The 16,994-nt window shown below is 31.6% G+C and overlaps 1 protein-coding gene and 1 long non-coding RNA gene across 3 annotated transcripts in view; one reads left to right on the top strand and one right to left on the bottom strand.

The window, feature by feature from the left end:
* Nucleotides 1–16,994, top strand: part of LOC114324397 (RNA-binding protein fusilli) — a 372,033-nt gene that overhangs the window by 152,880 nt on the left and 202,159 nt on the right. For both annotated transcript variants that reach the window (XM_050647923.1, XM_050647922.1), the window contains exon 3: nt 2,997–3,191. In XM_050647923.1, coding sequence (XP_050503880.1) covers nt 2,997–3,191 — 195 coding nt within the window. The remainder of the gene's footprint in view (nt 1–2,996; nt 3,192–16,994) is intronic.
* On the bottom strand, nt 13,070–15,771 carry LOC126882874 (uncharacterized). Its single transcript, XR_007697416.1, has 3 exons — nt 15,291–15,771; nt 15,038–15,232; nt 13,070–13,251 (listed from the first exon to the last, which is right to left on the bottom strand). It is a non-coding gene; the product is annotated as an uncharacterized LOC126882874 (long non-coding RNA).

Here is a 16,994-nt window from a genome sequence, read left to right as displayed (position 1 = left end):
CGAACACTGAAATACATTGTAAATTTCACCTACACTAAGCTTGGTATAGAAATGTCTTGGTCTCTTGATTTAATATCAGAATATAAAAATGATTCTGAAAGAGGCAAGTGGCTCAAACATACTTTTGGCCTTACATATGTATAAAACCAGAAGACGTATCAGATTGTTTTGTATTTGATTTAATGTCATGCAAACCAGGAAATGAAATTCAAGATAGATATGTTGATTATTTAATTGAAACTTATATAGACGAAAATGCCATATTCTTCCCATATTAAATTTGTGGACAGAGGCAAATTCTTGTTATTCGTACTACGAATGCTTGCGAATCTTTTCATTCGCATTTTAATTATTTATCGTTTTGTAATAGGCATCCATCCATATATATTTTCTTTGAAAAAATTAAAGAATTTCAGGTAGATACGTATGTTAAAATTTAAAGTTTGCATATTGCAAAACCTATCAAAGATAAACAAGTTAAACTGAAATTGAAAAATGTAGTAAATTTATTAATAAGATATCAGTCTAATCAAATGACTAGAATGGATTTTGTAAAGTGTCTGTATTATTATAGTAAATATTAAACAATAATTTATACGTCTTGCATATTATCTATATTATAAACTATTATTATAATGTAAGGAAATTAATGTCTTGTATTCGGATTTCGGATGCTTTCATAATAGACATTCTTAAATTAAACCTATATTTTTATTTTATTACCTGAGTGAGTTGGTGAGGAAAATACCTACCGGATTAATAGGAACCTTTAAATTTGGTGAGGAAAATACCTGTCGGATTATGTGTTTTTACTGGTTGGTGAGGAATTTACCTCCGCCCGGAATTGGAATTCGAAATTTATTAAAATTTCAGGAAAGCTTTTAGAGAACTATTCCACAGTATATATTTCTTGGGGATTTTTTGTCCAAGATTTTTGTGGGGATATTTTGTCCAAAAATATTTGTGGGGATTATTTGTCCGGGATTTTTTGTGGGGATTTTTTGTCCGGGGATTTCTTGTCCAGGCATAATTTGTGGGGATTTTTTGTCCGGGATTATTTGTCCTAGCTTCCTGTGCTTGTCGCTGTACGTAACCTATCGCATTTCTTGGAGACCACAGTCTGAGACATTATTAAAAATAACCTCAGAAGTTAAGGATACGATTTTTTTGCATGCAGAGGACGTGTTAAAATAATTGCAGATTTAATTTTGTCCAACAGATTATTTATTCTAGTTGCAGTTTGTTACAAGTGTTGTACTTTCACCAACCGTTATAAATTGACACCGATTAACTTAATCACGCTACTAATCTGATAACACTTTATAATAATTGTCTGAAATCACCTCTTTTTAATGATTAGATTAATTTAATAAGACCTTGCCTAAGCAATCTTAGTTTTTTTCTAATTTTAATTTACTTAATTGGAAGCGAAATTGTGATCAATAAGTAACGCGATAATTTTTCTTTACATTGCGAATTTAACAACTTTTTAATTTTTAATGTAGTGGGATTAGTAGGTATATTTCCGTCACGTGATTATTTCCTGCAGTAATAAACGAAAGGAACTTATTTGATATTTTCGTCTTTGCATCTTACCGATATTCTCCAAGAAATTAAAGAATTTTTAAATGTTTTTTTTTGTCTTTTTCTTAAAATTATTTTTTTTGCATCGAACGAAGTTTGTTTAGTATTTTTGGATCATTCCAAACAGAAAAGGTCTTTTAGTGACTTTTCTCTAAAGTTGATAGTTTTTAAGCGATTAAAAATTTAAAAATTGTAAAAGCGCCCATTTAAAAGGAGGGTTAAAACCCTCCAACACTATATGAAAATCTGAAAATTTCAATGTTGTCAAGATAGATTCTTTAAATTGATACAATATCGAAAACACCGTTGTTTTTTAATCGCTAATCATATAGCTAATAAGCGGGCGCGACACTATTTTCAACCGTTGCATGTAATCGGAAAACATTATAAGTTTAAAAAAATTGTTTAAAACAATTTTTGACTTATTTTTTACCCTGGCAACATGCAAATTTGTTAATAGGGAACTTTTTCAAGCAAGATGGTGAAAAAAAATTGAATCAGAATATTTTTCCGCACATATATTTACGCATATTACATACAATGTTGTATAGGTACATGCAACGCTTGAAACTAGTGTAACGGCTGCTTGATTAGCAATTAAAAAGCAAAGGGGTTTTCGATATGGTATTGCAAAGATCTCTTCGGAATTTCATCAGTCGATGTTCAAATAATATCTACCTACCTGGGCAATATTGAAAGTTTCAATTTTTCACATAGTTTTTGAGGGTTAAAAATGGCCGATTTCGCAATTTTTCAATTTTTAATCGCTTATAAATATATGTGAAAAATTATCAACTTTAGAGAAAAATTACTAAAGACCTTTTCTGTTTGGAATGATCCAAGTAATCTAAAAAAAACTTTGTTCGATGCAAAAAAAATAATTGTAGGAAAAAAACAAAAAAAAAACGTTTAAAAAAATTTTGACCCACTTTTTTACCTGGCAACATGCAAATTTATTAAAAGGGGTCCTTTTTGAGTAAGATTGTGCAAAAAATCCGAATCAGAATATATTTCCTAGCGGATGCGCAGTGGCTTTCTGTACTATGAGGCTATAGTTCGGTTTTAATTTCAGTATTTTATAAATGATAGAATATTAGGGTGATGCGAACTTTGAACACAAAAAAAACACAGTTTGATTGGTATACCCGGTATTCAATGAAAATTTACCTGTTTGGCAACAATATTATTACAGCGATATTGTTAAAGAGTAAGCCTATAACATAATTTAAAAAATCACTTGAATCGGACAACAGGTTTAGGAAATTCAAGACATCAAAAATTACCAAATTTATAAGTGGGCCGATTTCTATGCACGCAAGTTTAGTAAAATTTAGTTAGCTCATCACATAAAACTAAAATTGACTAAACAATTGTACAAGTAAACTCAAGTTTAATTTTTGTTTTGTTTTTAGATCCCAATAATTCTGGATTTAGGATAGTAACCGATGGCCAACTTCCGTTACGACAGTGCCTGCATCGGGAAGCATATAGGAAAGATTTAGATCTGCCACCTTATTATAGCACATTCCATGACCTTAGGAAAGAAGTAGCCAAACATGTGGGAAGGACGGATGATCCGCCTCAGACAGTTTCTTCAATGTTAGAATGTATCCTTTTTAAATAATACGTAAAATTTTGGTTAAGTAAGTCTCTGAAATAGTAAATATAAAGAAAATTAAAAAATGGCATTCTAGCCTGATCAGGCAACACAAAATTTTACGAAAACCTCCAAAAAATAAAGGAAGGATGAAAATTTAGAAATAGGTAATTGAAATTGTCTTATTATATAAGAAAAAGTTTACAATTCTACATCTCCATTTTACAAAAATTGGGAAATACGGGGTGAAAAATATTTTCTCGTGAGTGAAAAAATATACGTTCAAAATAGGCCCGGAATTGGATAAAATGACTAATTCTAAGCAACTTTTGTTCTATAGAGTTTTTTAACTTAGTCAACACTTTTCGAGTTATTTGCGAGTGAATATGTTCATTTTTAACAAAAAAAAAACATGTTTATGGACGGTTTTTCGCAGATAACCCAAAAATTAAGTATTTTAGCGAAAAACATATTCTTAGTAAAAATATAGCTTATAAAAAATTGAAAAAAAAATGGTGTACGCGTGAGGTCTGCAGACCCAGTATAAGCAGAGTTGTAGCTAATAAAAAGTAGGTTCTTCTTCGTCAAATTCCAAGTCGAATATTTCAATGTGAAATAAGCAAAAAACAGAGCACTTTTCGGGGAAGATTCATTACAACTTTTTTAAAGTGTTTAAAAAAAGGTTTATTTTTGTTTTTAAAAAAATTCTAACATTAAAAATAAGTGAGTTACGCTCAAAATATTGTTGATCCCTTTTATTTTTTGGTATAAAAATCGCGAAAATCACCCCTAATTAGCTTCCCAAATAAAATTAATCGTAACTGCTTCACAAGTTACTTTACTTATGTATTGTTTATATTATCTATAAGTTTCATTGGTTCAAATTCAAAGTGCTCAGTTTTGAAAAAAATTGGATTTAAAATAAGACATTTTTTTTAATTTTGAAAAAAAATGGAATTGTTCATGGAATTAACTTAAAAATTATTAGTAATACCAAAAATCTTAAAGAGTAATAAAATGTACGTTTTGCTTTTCTGAATATTTTTCCTTTTTTGTTTTCTTGTTATACTAAAATTGATTATGCTATGGCTGTTCAAATTTTGCCTAAACTCGTGATTAGTTACTCGTTCAAGCCATTTTAACTACAGCTTTTGAAAAAATAAGCACTTTGAACCGATGAAACTTACAGATCATATAAATAATACATAAGCAAAGTAACTTGTGAAGTGGTAATGATAAAATTTATTTGTGATGCTAATTAGGGGGTGATTTTCGCGATTTTTTTTACCAAAAAATAAAAGGGACCAACAATATTTTGAGCGTAACTCACTTACTTTTAATGTTACAAGTTTTTTTAAAAAATAAAAATAATCCTTTTTTTAAACACTTTAAAAAAGTTGAAATGAATTTCCTCAAAAGTGCTCCGTTTTTGGGTTATTTCACATTTAAATATTCGATTTGGAATTTTATGAAGAAGAACGTACTTTTCATTAGCTACAACTCTGCTTCTACTGGGTTTACACACCTTAAGCATAAACCATTTTTTTTTTTCATTTTTTTATAAGCTATATTTTTGCTAAGAATATTTTTTTCGCTGAAATACTTACTTTTTGAGTTATCTCCGAAAAACCGTCCAAAAACATGTTTTTTTCTGTTAAAAATGAACATACATATTCACTTGCAAATTACTCAAAAAGTATTGACTAGGGAAAAAACTCTATAGAACAAAAGTTGCTTAGAATTAGTCATTTTATCCAATTCCGGACTTACTTTGAATGTATATTTTTCACCTTCGAGAGGGGGTATTCCCCTCTATTTTTCAAAAATGGAGGGGATGTAGAATTGTAAACTTTTTCTTATATAATAATAGACAATTTCAACTACCTATTCCTAAATTTTCATCCTTCCTTTATTTTTTTTTGGGTCAGATTGTTCTTTGATCGGGCTACTCGGGGTAGTGCCGACAGAAGTCAAAACTTCTTCTTTCAATCATGGAAGTATGATTGTGCTCAGGCGCTTGTTTGGAAAGCGACTTCCGGTACACAATCTATCCCTCCTCCTCCTCCAACCATTATAACTTCGTTCGAACTTATACGCAATTCAACCTCTAACTCTAGTATGTATATAAATTACTAATATCTCTTTTTCAGAATAGGGCACTTTGGAGAAAAATCCTGAGACAAGTCGATTTTTATTTTTAAATTATGATTTTTTGCCATATACAGGGTGTAACAAAAATACAGGTCATAAATTAAATCACATTCTGGGACCAAAAATAGTTCGAATGAACGTAACTTACCTTAGTACAAATATGCATATAAAAAAAGTTACGGCCCTTTGAAGTTACAAAATTAAAATCGATTATTTCGAATATATCGAAAACTATTGGAGATTTTTTCTTGAAAAAGGACATGTGGCATTTTTATTGCAGGAACATCTTAAAGAAAAATTAAAGTGAAATTTGTGCACCCCATAAAAATTTTATGGGCGTTTTGTTGCCTTAAACCCCCCCCAAATTTTTGTGTACGTCTCAATTAAATTATTATTGTGGTACCATTAGTTAAATCCAATATTCTTAAAACTTTTTTACCTCTTAGTATCTTTTCGATAAGACAGTTTTTATCGAGTTGAGGCTTATTTTTTAATATGTTTATATAAAAATTTTATGGGGGTTTTGTTCTTTTAAACCCCCCAAATGTTTGTGTACGTTCCAATTAAACTATTACTGCGGTACCATTAGTTAAACACTGTCTTTTTAAAACTTTTTTGCCTCTTTGTATTTTTTCGATAAGGCACCTTTTATCGAGATGTGGCTTCTTTTTTAATATGGTTCAAAATATACCTAAAAATGTAAATCATAAATAAATTTTCATATTATTACCAAGTGCCCATAATCGTACTTAACCATATACAAATATGTGGTGGATTTGACAAAAATATTCAAAATATCTCGATAAAAACTGACTTTTCGAAAAAGTACTAGGAGGCAAAAAAGTCTTAAAAACAATTTGGTTAACTAATGATACTACAATAATAATTTAATTGGAACGTACACAAAAGTTTGGGGGGGTTTAAAGGAACGAAACCCCCATAAAATTTTTATGGGGTGTCAAAATTTCACTTTAATTTTTTCTTCAGATTCTACTGCCGTAAGAAGGCCACATGTGCATTTTCAATAAAAAATCTTTACTGGTTTTCGATATATTACAAAAATCAATTTTCATTTTGTAACTTCAAAGCGCTGTAACTATTTTTATGTGCACATTTGTACTAAGGTAAGTTAGGTTCAATCGAACTATTTTTGGTACCAGAATATGTGATTAAATTTATGACCTGTATTTTTGTTACACCCTGTATATGCCATAATAGTGACGTCATCCATTTGGGCGTAATGACGTCTTCTTCTTTAAGTACCGTGCCCAAATTTTTAGGCGTGGGTAGCTTCCATAACAATTTACCGATATCGTTCTCGATCTTGTGCGGCATGTAATAATTGATCTGCTGATAAGCCAGTCCATTGACGAAGGTTTCGAAGCCATGAATATTTCTTCCGACCAATTCCTCTTTTTCCGTCGATCTTTCCATTGAGTATTAACTGCAGCATCTTGTATCTGCTACCTCTCATTATATGCCCCAGCTATTCAAGTTTTCTCTTTTTTATCATCTTGGTTAAATCACCTTCGCCTTGACCTACTCTGTTTAAGACTCCTCTGTTTGCAATGCGTTGAACCCAAGATATTCTGAGCATTCTACGATACTACCACATCTCAAAGGCTTCTAATTTGTTCATCATGTTAACCTTCATGATCCAGGTTTCACATCCATATAGTAATACAGGATACACATAACATTTTAGAAACTTGATTCTTGGTTGTAAGTTCAGCTGAGAGTTGCTCAGAATAGATCTAAGTTTCATAAATGCTCCTCTTGCAATTTCTATACGAGTTTAAATTTCTTCATCTGGATTTAGTGTCTCGTTTATCCAACATCTTAGGTATTTAAAATGGTTAACTTTTGTTATTGGTTCATCACTGACAATTAGTTGCATAGGGCCGACGTCTTGTTTACTAACCACAAGTAACTTTGTCTTTGTTGCATTTATGTTAAGTCCGTTATTGGAGCATTCTCTAGTGACTCGATCTATAAGGAATTGAAGACCTTCGATATTTTCAGCCACGATCGCGGTGTCGTCTGCATATCTGATGTTGTTAATAGTTTCTCCCCCGATTCGAACTCCACATTGTCCTTCCAAGGCTTCATTAAAAATTATTTCTGAGTATACGTTAAACAAAGTTGGGGATAACACACAACCCTGTCTGATATCTATTTGAATGAAAATTTGTCTGTTTCTTTGCCGTCTACCAGAATAGAAGCTTCTTGATTCCAATATAGATGTTGTAAAAGTCTCAGATCTTTATCATCTATTCCAATCACTTCTAGATATTCGAACAACCTATTATGTTGAACTCTATCAAACGCCTTCTCAAAATCTATAAAGCAGACGTAAATTGGTTTCTGTACTTCCCATGATCGTTGAAGTAATGTTAACATTGAGAACAAAGCTTCTCTTGTTCCCAATCCTTCTCTGAAACCGAATTGTTTGTTTCCCATTGTCTCTTCACATTTCTGCTTGATTCTATTAAGAATTATCTTAAGAAGTAGCTTCAGAGAGTGGCTCATAAGACTAATTAGTCTAGTCTTTACATGATGATGTATTAGGTTTTTTTGGGAGTGGAATAAATGTAGACTCTAACCAAATCTGTGTCATATATTCCAGTCTCATATATATGGTTATAAATGTTTGTTAGTTGTGAGACATAGTCGTCATCCAGAAGTTTGAGCCAGTCTGATGGTATTTGGTCAGGGCCTGGAGATTTCCCATTTTTGCTCTGTTTGATGGCTTTCTCTACTTCCGCTTTTAAAATACTAGGACCAGTATTCGTATACTTTGTGGTGTTAAGTGGTCGCCTCGTATCCAGGAAGAGCTCTTTTATATAGTTAGTCCATTCTTCTTTTTTTCATCCAAGTCGAGAATGATTTTACCTTTGAAGTTTCTCATAAAGTGAGGAGTTCTTTTTCCCTGAGTGTAGGTAATTTCTTTAAGCTTTTTATGTATACTAAACTCGTCATGTTTTCTTTGTAGCTCTTCTATTTCACGACATCTTTGTTCTATCCAGTCCTCTTTTGCTCGCTTAACCTCGTATCTTATTTGTCGATATATTTCTCTATATCGAATCTCGTCTTTGTTTTTCCAATTTCTTCTTTGTTGAATAAGGTCTAGTATTTTATCGGTCATCCAATCCTTTTTCTTTATTGGGTCTTTTTCTGGTTTCAAAACTTCGTTTGCTATGGTGACCATGGCGGAATTAATGATACCTATATAGATTTTGACCGACATTTTCTTGTTCAGATCTTTCTAACTGTTTTTTAATCTCACGATTTATCTTATTTCCGAACTCATCTGCTATTACGGCATTTTTTAGGAGTTGAGTATTGGGTTTCTTCTGCGTTGTGGGGGCTTTGGCTGTAATGACGTAATCGATGATTTTTTTAAATGGGAATAGGGGTCGTGTGGTAGCTCAATTGAAAGGTTATTTAATTCTCTATTCAGTAATGTAAACATTAACATCATTGATTAGACACCTATGTATAAGAGTTATTTCTCGACCAGGTAAGCGGTATGCACAGCGCAACATAAGAGAGACGAGATTGTTTAATGGAGTCCAAAAGGTACATAACGATGGCACATCAAATTTTGAAGGTTTAATGGACCAGGTATGTACCACCTTATGTACCATGGACATGTGACAAACATGACTTCATTATTACGTCAAGCGATATAAGGTCTGGGTCTGGCTGGAGTCTGGAAGTTGACGTTCCGTGGTGGTAATATTTTGATCAAAGAGGGTTAAGACACTATAAAAACGGAATGTACATGTGCATAGTAAAACCACTCTCACGGTGAGATTAAAACACGTTATTATCTAATTTACTATATCTTCAACTTTTTTTGTTGAAATATCTTCTACAACTCAAAAGTAGACAATACAAGACAAAATTTAAATCCGCTAAGCGTCCCTTTTAAAAAAAAAAAACGATTTTTTCTAAAAAAATATAAATTTGTAAAAAGTACCATTTTACATAAAAAAATTTGCAATAACTATCAAGGTAATCGTTTGCAAAATGAAAGAAACGTTTATTCAAACTTCTATCTATATTAATAGTACATGCACACAGCAATAAATTCAGGGTGGGCCAAAGAAAAGAGTCCACCTCGATATTTGGCAGTAGTTATTCGATTTTAAGAAAATGCCAAAACAGGTCGATTTTTATTTTTATATTTAAATTTTTTCGCATATATTTCATACTAGTGACGTCATCCGTCAGAGCGTGATGACGTAATCGATGATTTTTTTTAATGGGAATAGGGGTCGTGTGGTAGCTCATTTGAAAGGTTTCTCTATTCAGTAATATAAACATTAATATTATTATTTATACAGGGTGACCAAAATAATAATTTTTGAATTAATTAATTGACGCAAAAAGAAGAATGTACTTTTTATTTATTTAACTCAAAATACATTGGACTGCTGTCAGAAAATAAATAAAAATGGTTATTTCACAAATAAACATTTTTTTTCGCCTAAATTAAATCACAAACAGCGTCCCACCTATCTGTTTTGATAGTTTTAACATTTAATTTAGGCAAAAAGCAATGTTTATTTGCCCAATAAACACATTTTTCTATTTTCTGACAGCAATAAAATGTATTTTGAGTTAAATAAATTACCTTCTTTTTGCGTCAATTAATTTAATTCAAAAATAATTTTTTTAGCCACTCTGTATAAATAATGATATTATTATTTATATTACTAAATAGAGAATCGAACTCCCTTTCAAATGAGCTACCACACGACTCCTATTCCCATTTAAAAAATCATCGATTACGTCATCACGCCCAGATGGATGACGCCACTAGTATGAAATATATATCAAAAACTTGTAATTTAAAAATAAAAATCGACCTGTTTCGGCATTTCCTTAAAATCTAATAAGTACTGCCAAATATCGAAGTGAAATCTTTTCTTTGGCCCACTCTGTATAAATAAATACATATCAAATTTCTTTTCTTTTATCCACTACTTTGCAAATTAAAAAAAAATGTAGCGGGTGGAGGATATGCGGGAGGGCTCAAGAAATTCTTCAGAAATTTATATTTTTTTTAGAAAAAATAGTCTTTTTCAAAAAGGGACGCTTAGCGGATTTAAATTTTGTCTTGTATTGTTTACTTTTGAGTTGTAGAAGATATTCCAACAAAAAGAGTTGAAGATATCGTAAATTAGATAATAACATGTTTCAAGCTCACCCTGCTCTACACATAAATATATCAGGGATCAGGACACCAAATAGAACGCACAGAATATAATAAATGATATACAATTTTAAAACACAAAGTAATTAAAGTTTTAAAAAAACAACACAGTAAGCAAAAAAATAACATTATGGTATTTTTCTATGAAGCCCTGATAGTTGTAATAATTTCTAAAATTAATAAACATTTTAATTGCTTCCATTAAAAAAACTGTGCAATTATCAGTAGGTAATTATGTGTAATGCAACTAAAATAATAACTACTAAACGGTAGGCAATACTTCATACTACACTGCAATGTGGGTCGCCTATATATTTCCACATCACTGTAAAACAGCTGCAGCTGGGAATAGATAAAGAAGAGTTTCTACCACTCAAGTTAACAAGAATCTACAGGTCGAGCAAGTCTCGTAAATTTCACGATTGCGAGCCACGCTTCACGCAACCGTGTTTGCGTACTTGTGTTTCGAGTTGCGTGGTCGCGCGCAATCGTACTTGAGACGCTGTGTCAGGTGAGGTGTTTGAAAATTTTGTAACTTGATTGCTTGATTCTGTGGTGTGAAGGTGGTTAAACTTTTGTTTTATTTTTTTTTTGTTTTTGTTGTTGCGAATATATCGCAGAAAGTTTTTAGATGAAGTAATTTTATGATGAAGATAACACAGAAAATACAAGAGGGCAGCATACTTTGCAAAACAACTTGTTACAATTTGAAATCAGCATTTTGTTAAGTTGTTGTCTTGCAGGTAAAAAAAGTGACTTTTTAAAAAAATTATATCTTGGAAACTAAAAATTATTTTTATTTATAATTGAAACATGTAAAAGTGTAAAAGTATAGTACTCTCAAAAAAATTTCAGCCAAAAATATTCATTTTTGTAGAGTTGACTGCAATTTTTCGACAACAGCCCTTTTTTGCAGTGAGCAGCATAACAAGTCCAGTCTCATCTGAAATCAAAGTTTCTTGTAGTTTATACCTCTGGCTAGTGAATGAACAAAGGATTTTTTATTAGATGAGGTCATTTTTGTTTTATAAAAAAAACTACTTAAAAATGAGAAAAATTGGGGTCAAAAATGTGTTTAAACTTATGTAAAATCTTCAAATTTCATTTTTTTTAAATTCCTTCGTTCATATTCTAGCCAGAGGTATAAACTACAAGAAACTTTTTAATTTCAGATGAGACTGGACTTAGTTATGCTGCCAACGCAAAAAAACTTAAACTCTACAAAAATGAATATTTTTGGCTGAAACTTTTTTTGAGACTACCTTAAGTACTATACTTTTACATGTTCCAATTATAAATAAAAATAAATTTTAGTTTTCGAGATATAATTTTTTTAAAAAGTCACTTTTTTTACCCACAATACCTATGTAACCCCTTAAAAAATGTTTGGAAGAATATGTTTGATGGCCAAGATGCATACATATATTTAGAAGCAAAGTTCCTGATTTCTGTAGTATAATACGTAATACCGAAGAGGAAGTAGCCCTAAGCGCCGGACTCCACTTGCGATTTGTAGTTGTGAAGATTGAACACATTCTTTCAAATAGAAGTCAATCCATGATTATTTAGTCACAAATGGATTGACTTGTATTTGAAACAATGTGTTCAATCTTCCTGATTACAAATCGCAAGTGGAGTGCGGCGGTAATAACACCAAAATATTCCATATAGGTCCATAGAAGGTACACAGACATTGAAAAATTCCTGGAATATCCCCGAAAACATGTTCCCTGAACATCCCAGGAAAATCCTGTGTCAGCATTTTAAACATTACCTGAATGTCTTATTGGAACATTCCATGAATGTCCACAAATGTTCTCTGGACATTCAAAATATATTTTGTAGACATTCCCTGGATATACCAGAAATACAGTGATGACCGCTCTAATAACCGGCAAAATAGCACAAAAGATGTATTAAGTAGTGAGATAAAAAGACTTGAAACTAGTCGAGCTGGGAAATTTAGCGATATTAACTTATACATTTAGATTGTATTGATTGTGTACCACCTTCAGACGTATCAGACGAGTTTGGAAACTACCACTGTCACAGTGACAGTTTTAGTTGACATACTCCTCCGATATGTGTAAAGGTGGGATCAATATAACGTAAATTTAAAGGTTAATTTCGCTAAATTTCCCAGCTCGACTAGTTTCATTTCTTTTTATCTCACAACTAAATATGTTGCCCATATTTTGCCGGTTATTAGGGCACTCATCACTGTACATCCTTGCTGATGTGACAATACCTCCTATCTGTTTTTTCATGAGTTTTGTATGAGAGATGGAAAAACATGTTTTAAGGTCACCTCCTGTGTTGATATGTAAGTTTTGACTTGTTTTGTAGTTCATAGATAGTTTAATTGACTACAAAACAAGTCAAAAAATATCATATGAAAACAGGAGGTGACCCTAAGACAAGTTTTTAGTCTCTCTTACAAAACTCATGAAAAAACAGATAGGATGTATTATTACATCACTGACGATATGTGGCCATACCAAATAATACATCCTTGATAAATATAAACATTTTTATTGAACAAAATCTTTTCATACATTTTTTCAATGCAATTTACTGATATTCCTAAATATTTCAAAAAGATGTGTCACATTTGCTTTGTAAACCTTTCTTTTGCCTTTCGTAGCCACATATTCCGTTTCCTTCATGGTTTTTTGTAGACCACTTCTCTCAGCTGATTCTAAAAAAAATAAAATAAATGGTAATTTTTCTATCCTTTACAATTAACAATCAGAAGAAATACTATTTACAGATAATGATATGCATAATAATAATAGGTTTGTTCTAGCATCAGTTTGAAACCATCAGCGAATAGTGGACCAGCGCGAGTAGAGGGGATCGCACTGGTGACTGTATTATGTTCTTTTACTGACCAACTGTTTGCTGATGGTTTTTGACTAGTTTGACTGTTTGCTAGAACAAACTTAATAATAATGAATATTTTGTATTTTGACAATGACATCTGATGTGGAAGTCAAAACATTAATAAAATTATTTTTTCAAGTTAACTTTCACATGCGCGTCTTAAAATTGTACTTTTAATACTTATATCATAAATAACTATTAAAACTATCTTAAGAGGAAACAGTATCGATCAACAGGTAGCGAAAATGTGTTCCAAGATTGCGGCTGTAATTTTGAATATTTTTTCAAGATATTTGGCACACATATTCGTAATATAATAAAGAATGGCGGTACAGAGCCCAATTTGAAAAATATATTAATATGTGGAAATTACTTTGTAATTAAATACAATATAAAAAAACGAGCTTGTACCGCCATTAAGAAGAACAAAAAAATACACTTTTTTTAAATACAACTTTTTTATCCGATTTTGTGTTATTTTGGAACTACTAAAATTTTTTATTTCATTGGTAGTTCCAAAATTACACAAAATCTAGGCATTGGATAAAAAAGTTTATTTGAAGAAAGTGTATTTTTTTGTTCTTCTTAATGGCGGTACAGGCTCGTTTTTTAAATATCGTATAATTACAGAGTAATTTCCACATATTAATATATTTTTCAAATTGGGCTCTGTACCGACATTCTTTATTATTTTACGAATACATGTGCCAAATGCCTCGAAAAAATATTCAAAATTACAGTGACAATCTTGGAACACGTTTTGGCTACCTGTTTATCGCTACTGTATTACCTTAAAACATTGTAATTTGCTAAACCAGTATATTTTACTCTACTACTACTCTACTAGCTACCTCATTTTCCACTGTTTCTAAAGACTTGTTTACATGGGTAGAGTTTTGAGGAGAGCAGAGTAGTGGTAGTACTCTACCAAAAATGGCTTGATACCATTCACATGAGGAGAGTACAAGTATAGTACTGATGCTAGTATAGTGAAACCGATTTTTGTATTTTTAAACACTCTTGATTATAAGTGCACCTTAAATTCTTAATTTTTTGCTGAAGCTCGTTTACTCCAAAGCCCCCTTTGCCATTCTTTCGACGATTTCATCCTCCGCAGCTTGCTGCAAACTTTTATTTCTGTAGTATACACTACCTAAATTCCATAAACACTGGCATTCGCCGTATTATAGCTCTACAAGTTTTAAAGTTTCATCTTCGGTGAACTTCATTTTCACTATTTACACAAAACACAATTCCAGCCAGAATGACAGCACCTCCATGTACTCTCCTACCTACTCTATTCTGCCATAATTGAGCGTGTTCCATGGGTAGAGTGTGCAGCTGAGTAGACATTTTGGCAGTAGTGGTGGTCATAGAGTAGTTACTTTGCCATAGGTTGCTAGTCACTCTACTTTAACTCCAACTATATACTCTACCAGCTATTCTACTGTGCTGAGCATTTTTACAGGTAGAGTTACTCTACTCTATCAAGTACTTGCATCATTACTCTACCCGTGTAAACAAGTCTTAAATCTACTGAATGAAAATCTACTTAATCTTAATCTACTCTTAATGAAAAATGTCTAAAATAATTTACCCACCTAGTATTATTGTAGAATTTAAGACAGTCCAGTGCCTTATAAATAATTTCAATATGAATATTTTTCCCTTTAATTCTCCTTTGATACCACTCCATTTTAGAGTTTGGGGAACTTATTTCATTGTGTTTATAGACCATATTTATTGAAGGAACCCAATCTGGAGATTGTTATTATCGATTAAGTCGGCTGGTTTTCCTATAAGATTAAAATGTTAACATCTTCAAAAATCATTACTGTTGCAATTGTAACTTACCAGATATAAAATGATTACAGCAGACAGGACAGGAAAATTTTCATTTCGCTAGTAAAACCTGTACATTGTATTGCATTTAACCATTGTTGTCTCTCAGATACCTTATTTAGTTCAGTTTAAAAGTGAACTTTATCTTGCATTTAACTATCACAATTACTTTGCATTTCACACTTCAAAACACAACACCAATGAAGCATATTATCTTTCTAAATTAATACTTCCAGAGAAAATGTTAAATTAATCTTTGTACAACACAAAATTACAAAGAAATACAACTAAAATTATCTAAAACTCATTAAGAACAGATAGAATAAGATTTATCTTTTACACCCAGTAGCCATATTGATTTAATTTTGAAAACGATTATATTTAAATTTGGTAAATATAACTCCGCACGACCACGCAACTCGAAACACAAGTACGCAAACACGGTTGCGTGAAGCGTGGCTCGCAATCGTGAAATTTACGAGACTTGCTCGACCTGTAGATTCTTGTCTCAAGTTACTGGCTGAGGCTGGAAGTTACTATACAACCAAGCACACGTGTTCGTAACCAATATTTAAACAAAAAAATATTCACTTGCAGTTTAGTAATATTAACTACGTCAATTAAAACAAAAGTTTATTTTTTAAATTATAAGTCGTTAATAGATTTACAATTTTCTTAAAAAAAAAAGCGAATGTTTTGTATTTTGAGAACTATTCCCATAGTGGAAATCGAAACGTCAGAATAAACTGATTTTTAAGTAAAATTGTGGCTTATTCTTAATAAAAATTGTTGCATTAAGATGCCAGCTTCAAAACAATACAGTGAATACAGGAAGACAACAAAAACAAATGATACAAGACCAAACAAAAGAGATAAAAGAAGTAGGTAATACAGGAACTATTCTAAACTAGATCTATATTAGAGACCTCAAGGGATACTACAAATTTTCGGCAGATTACGCAATACATTGAAAACACTGCATAAAATAAACAAATGAATATTAGTTACTTGGGGGCAATTTTAACAAATACAGGATTAGATGGAAAGACAATAACACGACAACTACACTCGATTATGTATATGGAGCGACTATACAGGGTGTCCCGTAAATAGTGCGTTCCTTTAAGGTATGGATACACAACACAATTTAGAACAAAACATTTTTTTCTAAAGTTAGCCGTTTCCATAAAAATTACATTGTTCTCCATATAAGCAAATTTTTATTTTAATAAATTTGAATGACACGGCAACGTAGCCTAGAAGAAATTGCTGTGAATTTAACCTAATAACCCCTTGTTTATTTACTTTAAGGTGTGATTTTTGAGGTTGTTGACATCGTAGGTACCTACCTGCAAAATAATGGATATGAGTTTGGTTGATATTCACATTATTTTTTCTTCAAACGTCAAATAATGATGACATTACTTATCTAACTTGATCCTGTCAAAGTTTGATGTCTCCGCCGGCAGCAGTTTTTTTCCCATTTCTTTACGGCGGAGGGAAAAATGTTGTCATGGCAACAATATGAGACATGTCACAAAGCAACAATACAAATGTCATTAACAACAATTAAACATCATTTTTATTTATAGTAATATTAAAAGTACAATTAGTTAATGAGGCATTTTCAAAATTGAAACCGTGCAAAAATGTTCCCGACTCTTGATACGCATTGGTAATTGTTGATGATACTGATGGTCGAGCACAACTTTCAGC

This window comes from Diabrotica virgifera, chromosome 4, assembly GCF_917563875.1.
Source record: "Diabrotica virgifera virgifera chromosome 4, PGI_DIABVI_V3a".
Taxonomy (NCBI): domain Eukaryota; kingdom Metazoa; phylum Arthropoda; class Insecta; order Coleoptera; family Chrysomelidae; genus Diabrotica; species Diabrotica virgifera.
Note: the sequence above shows the minus strand (reverse complement) of the source record. Positions and strands in the feature narration are given on the sequence as shown.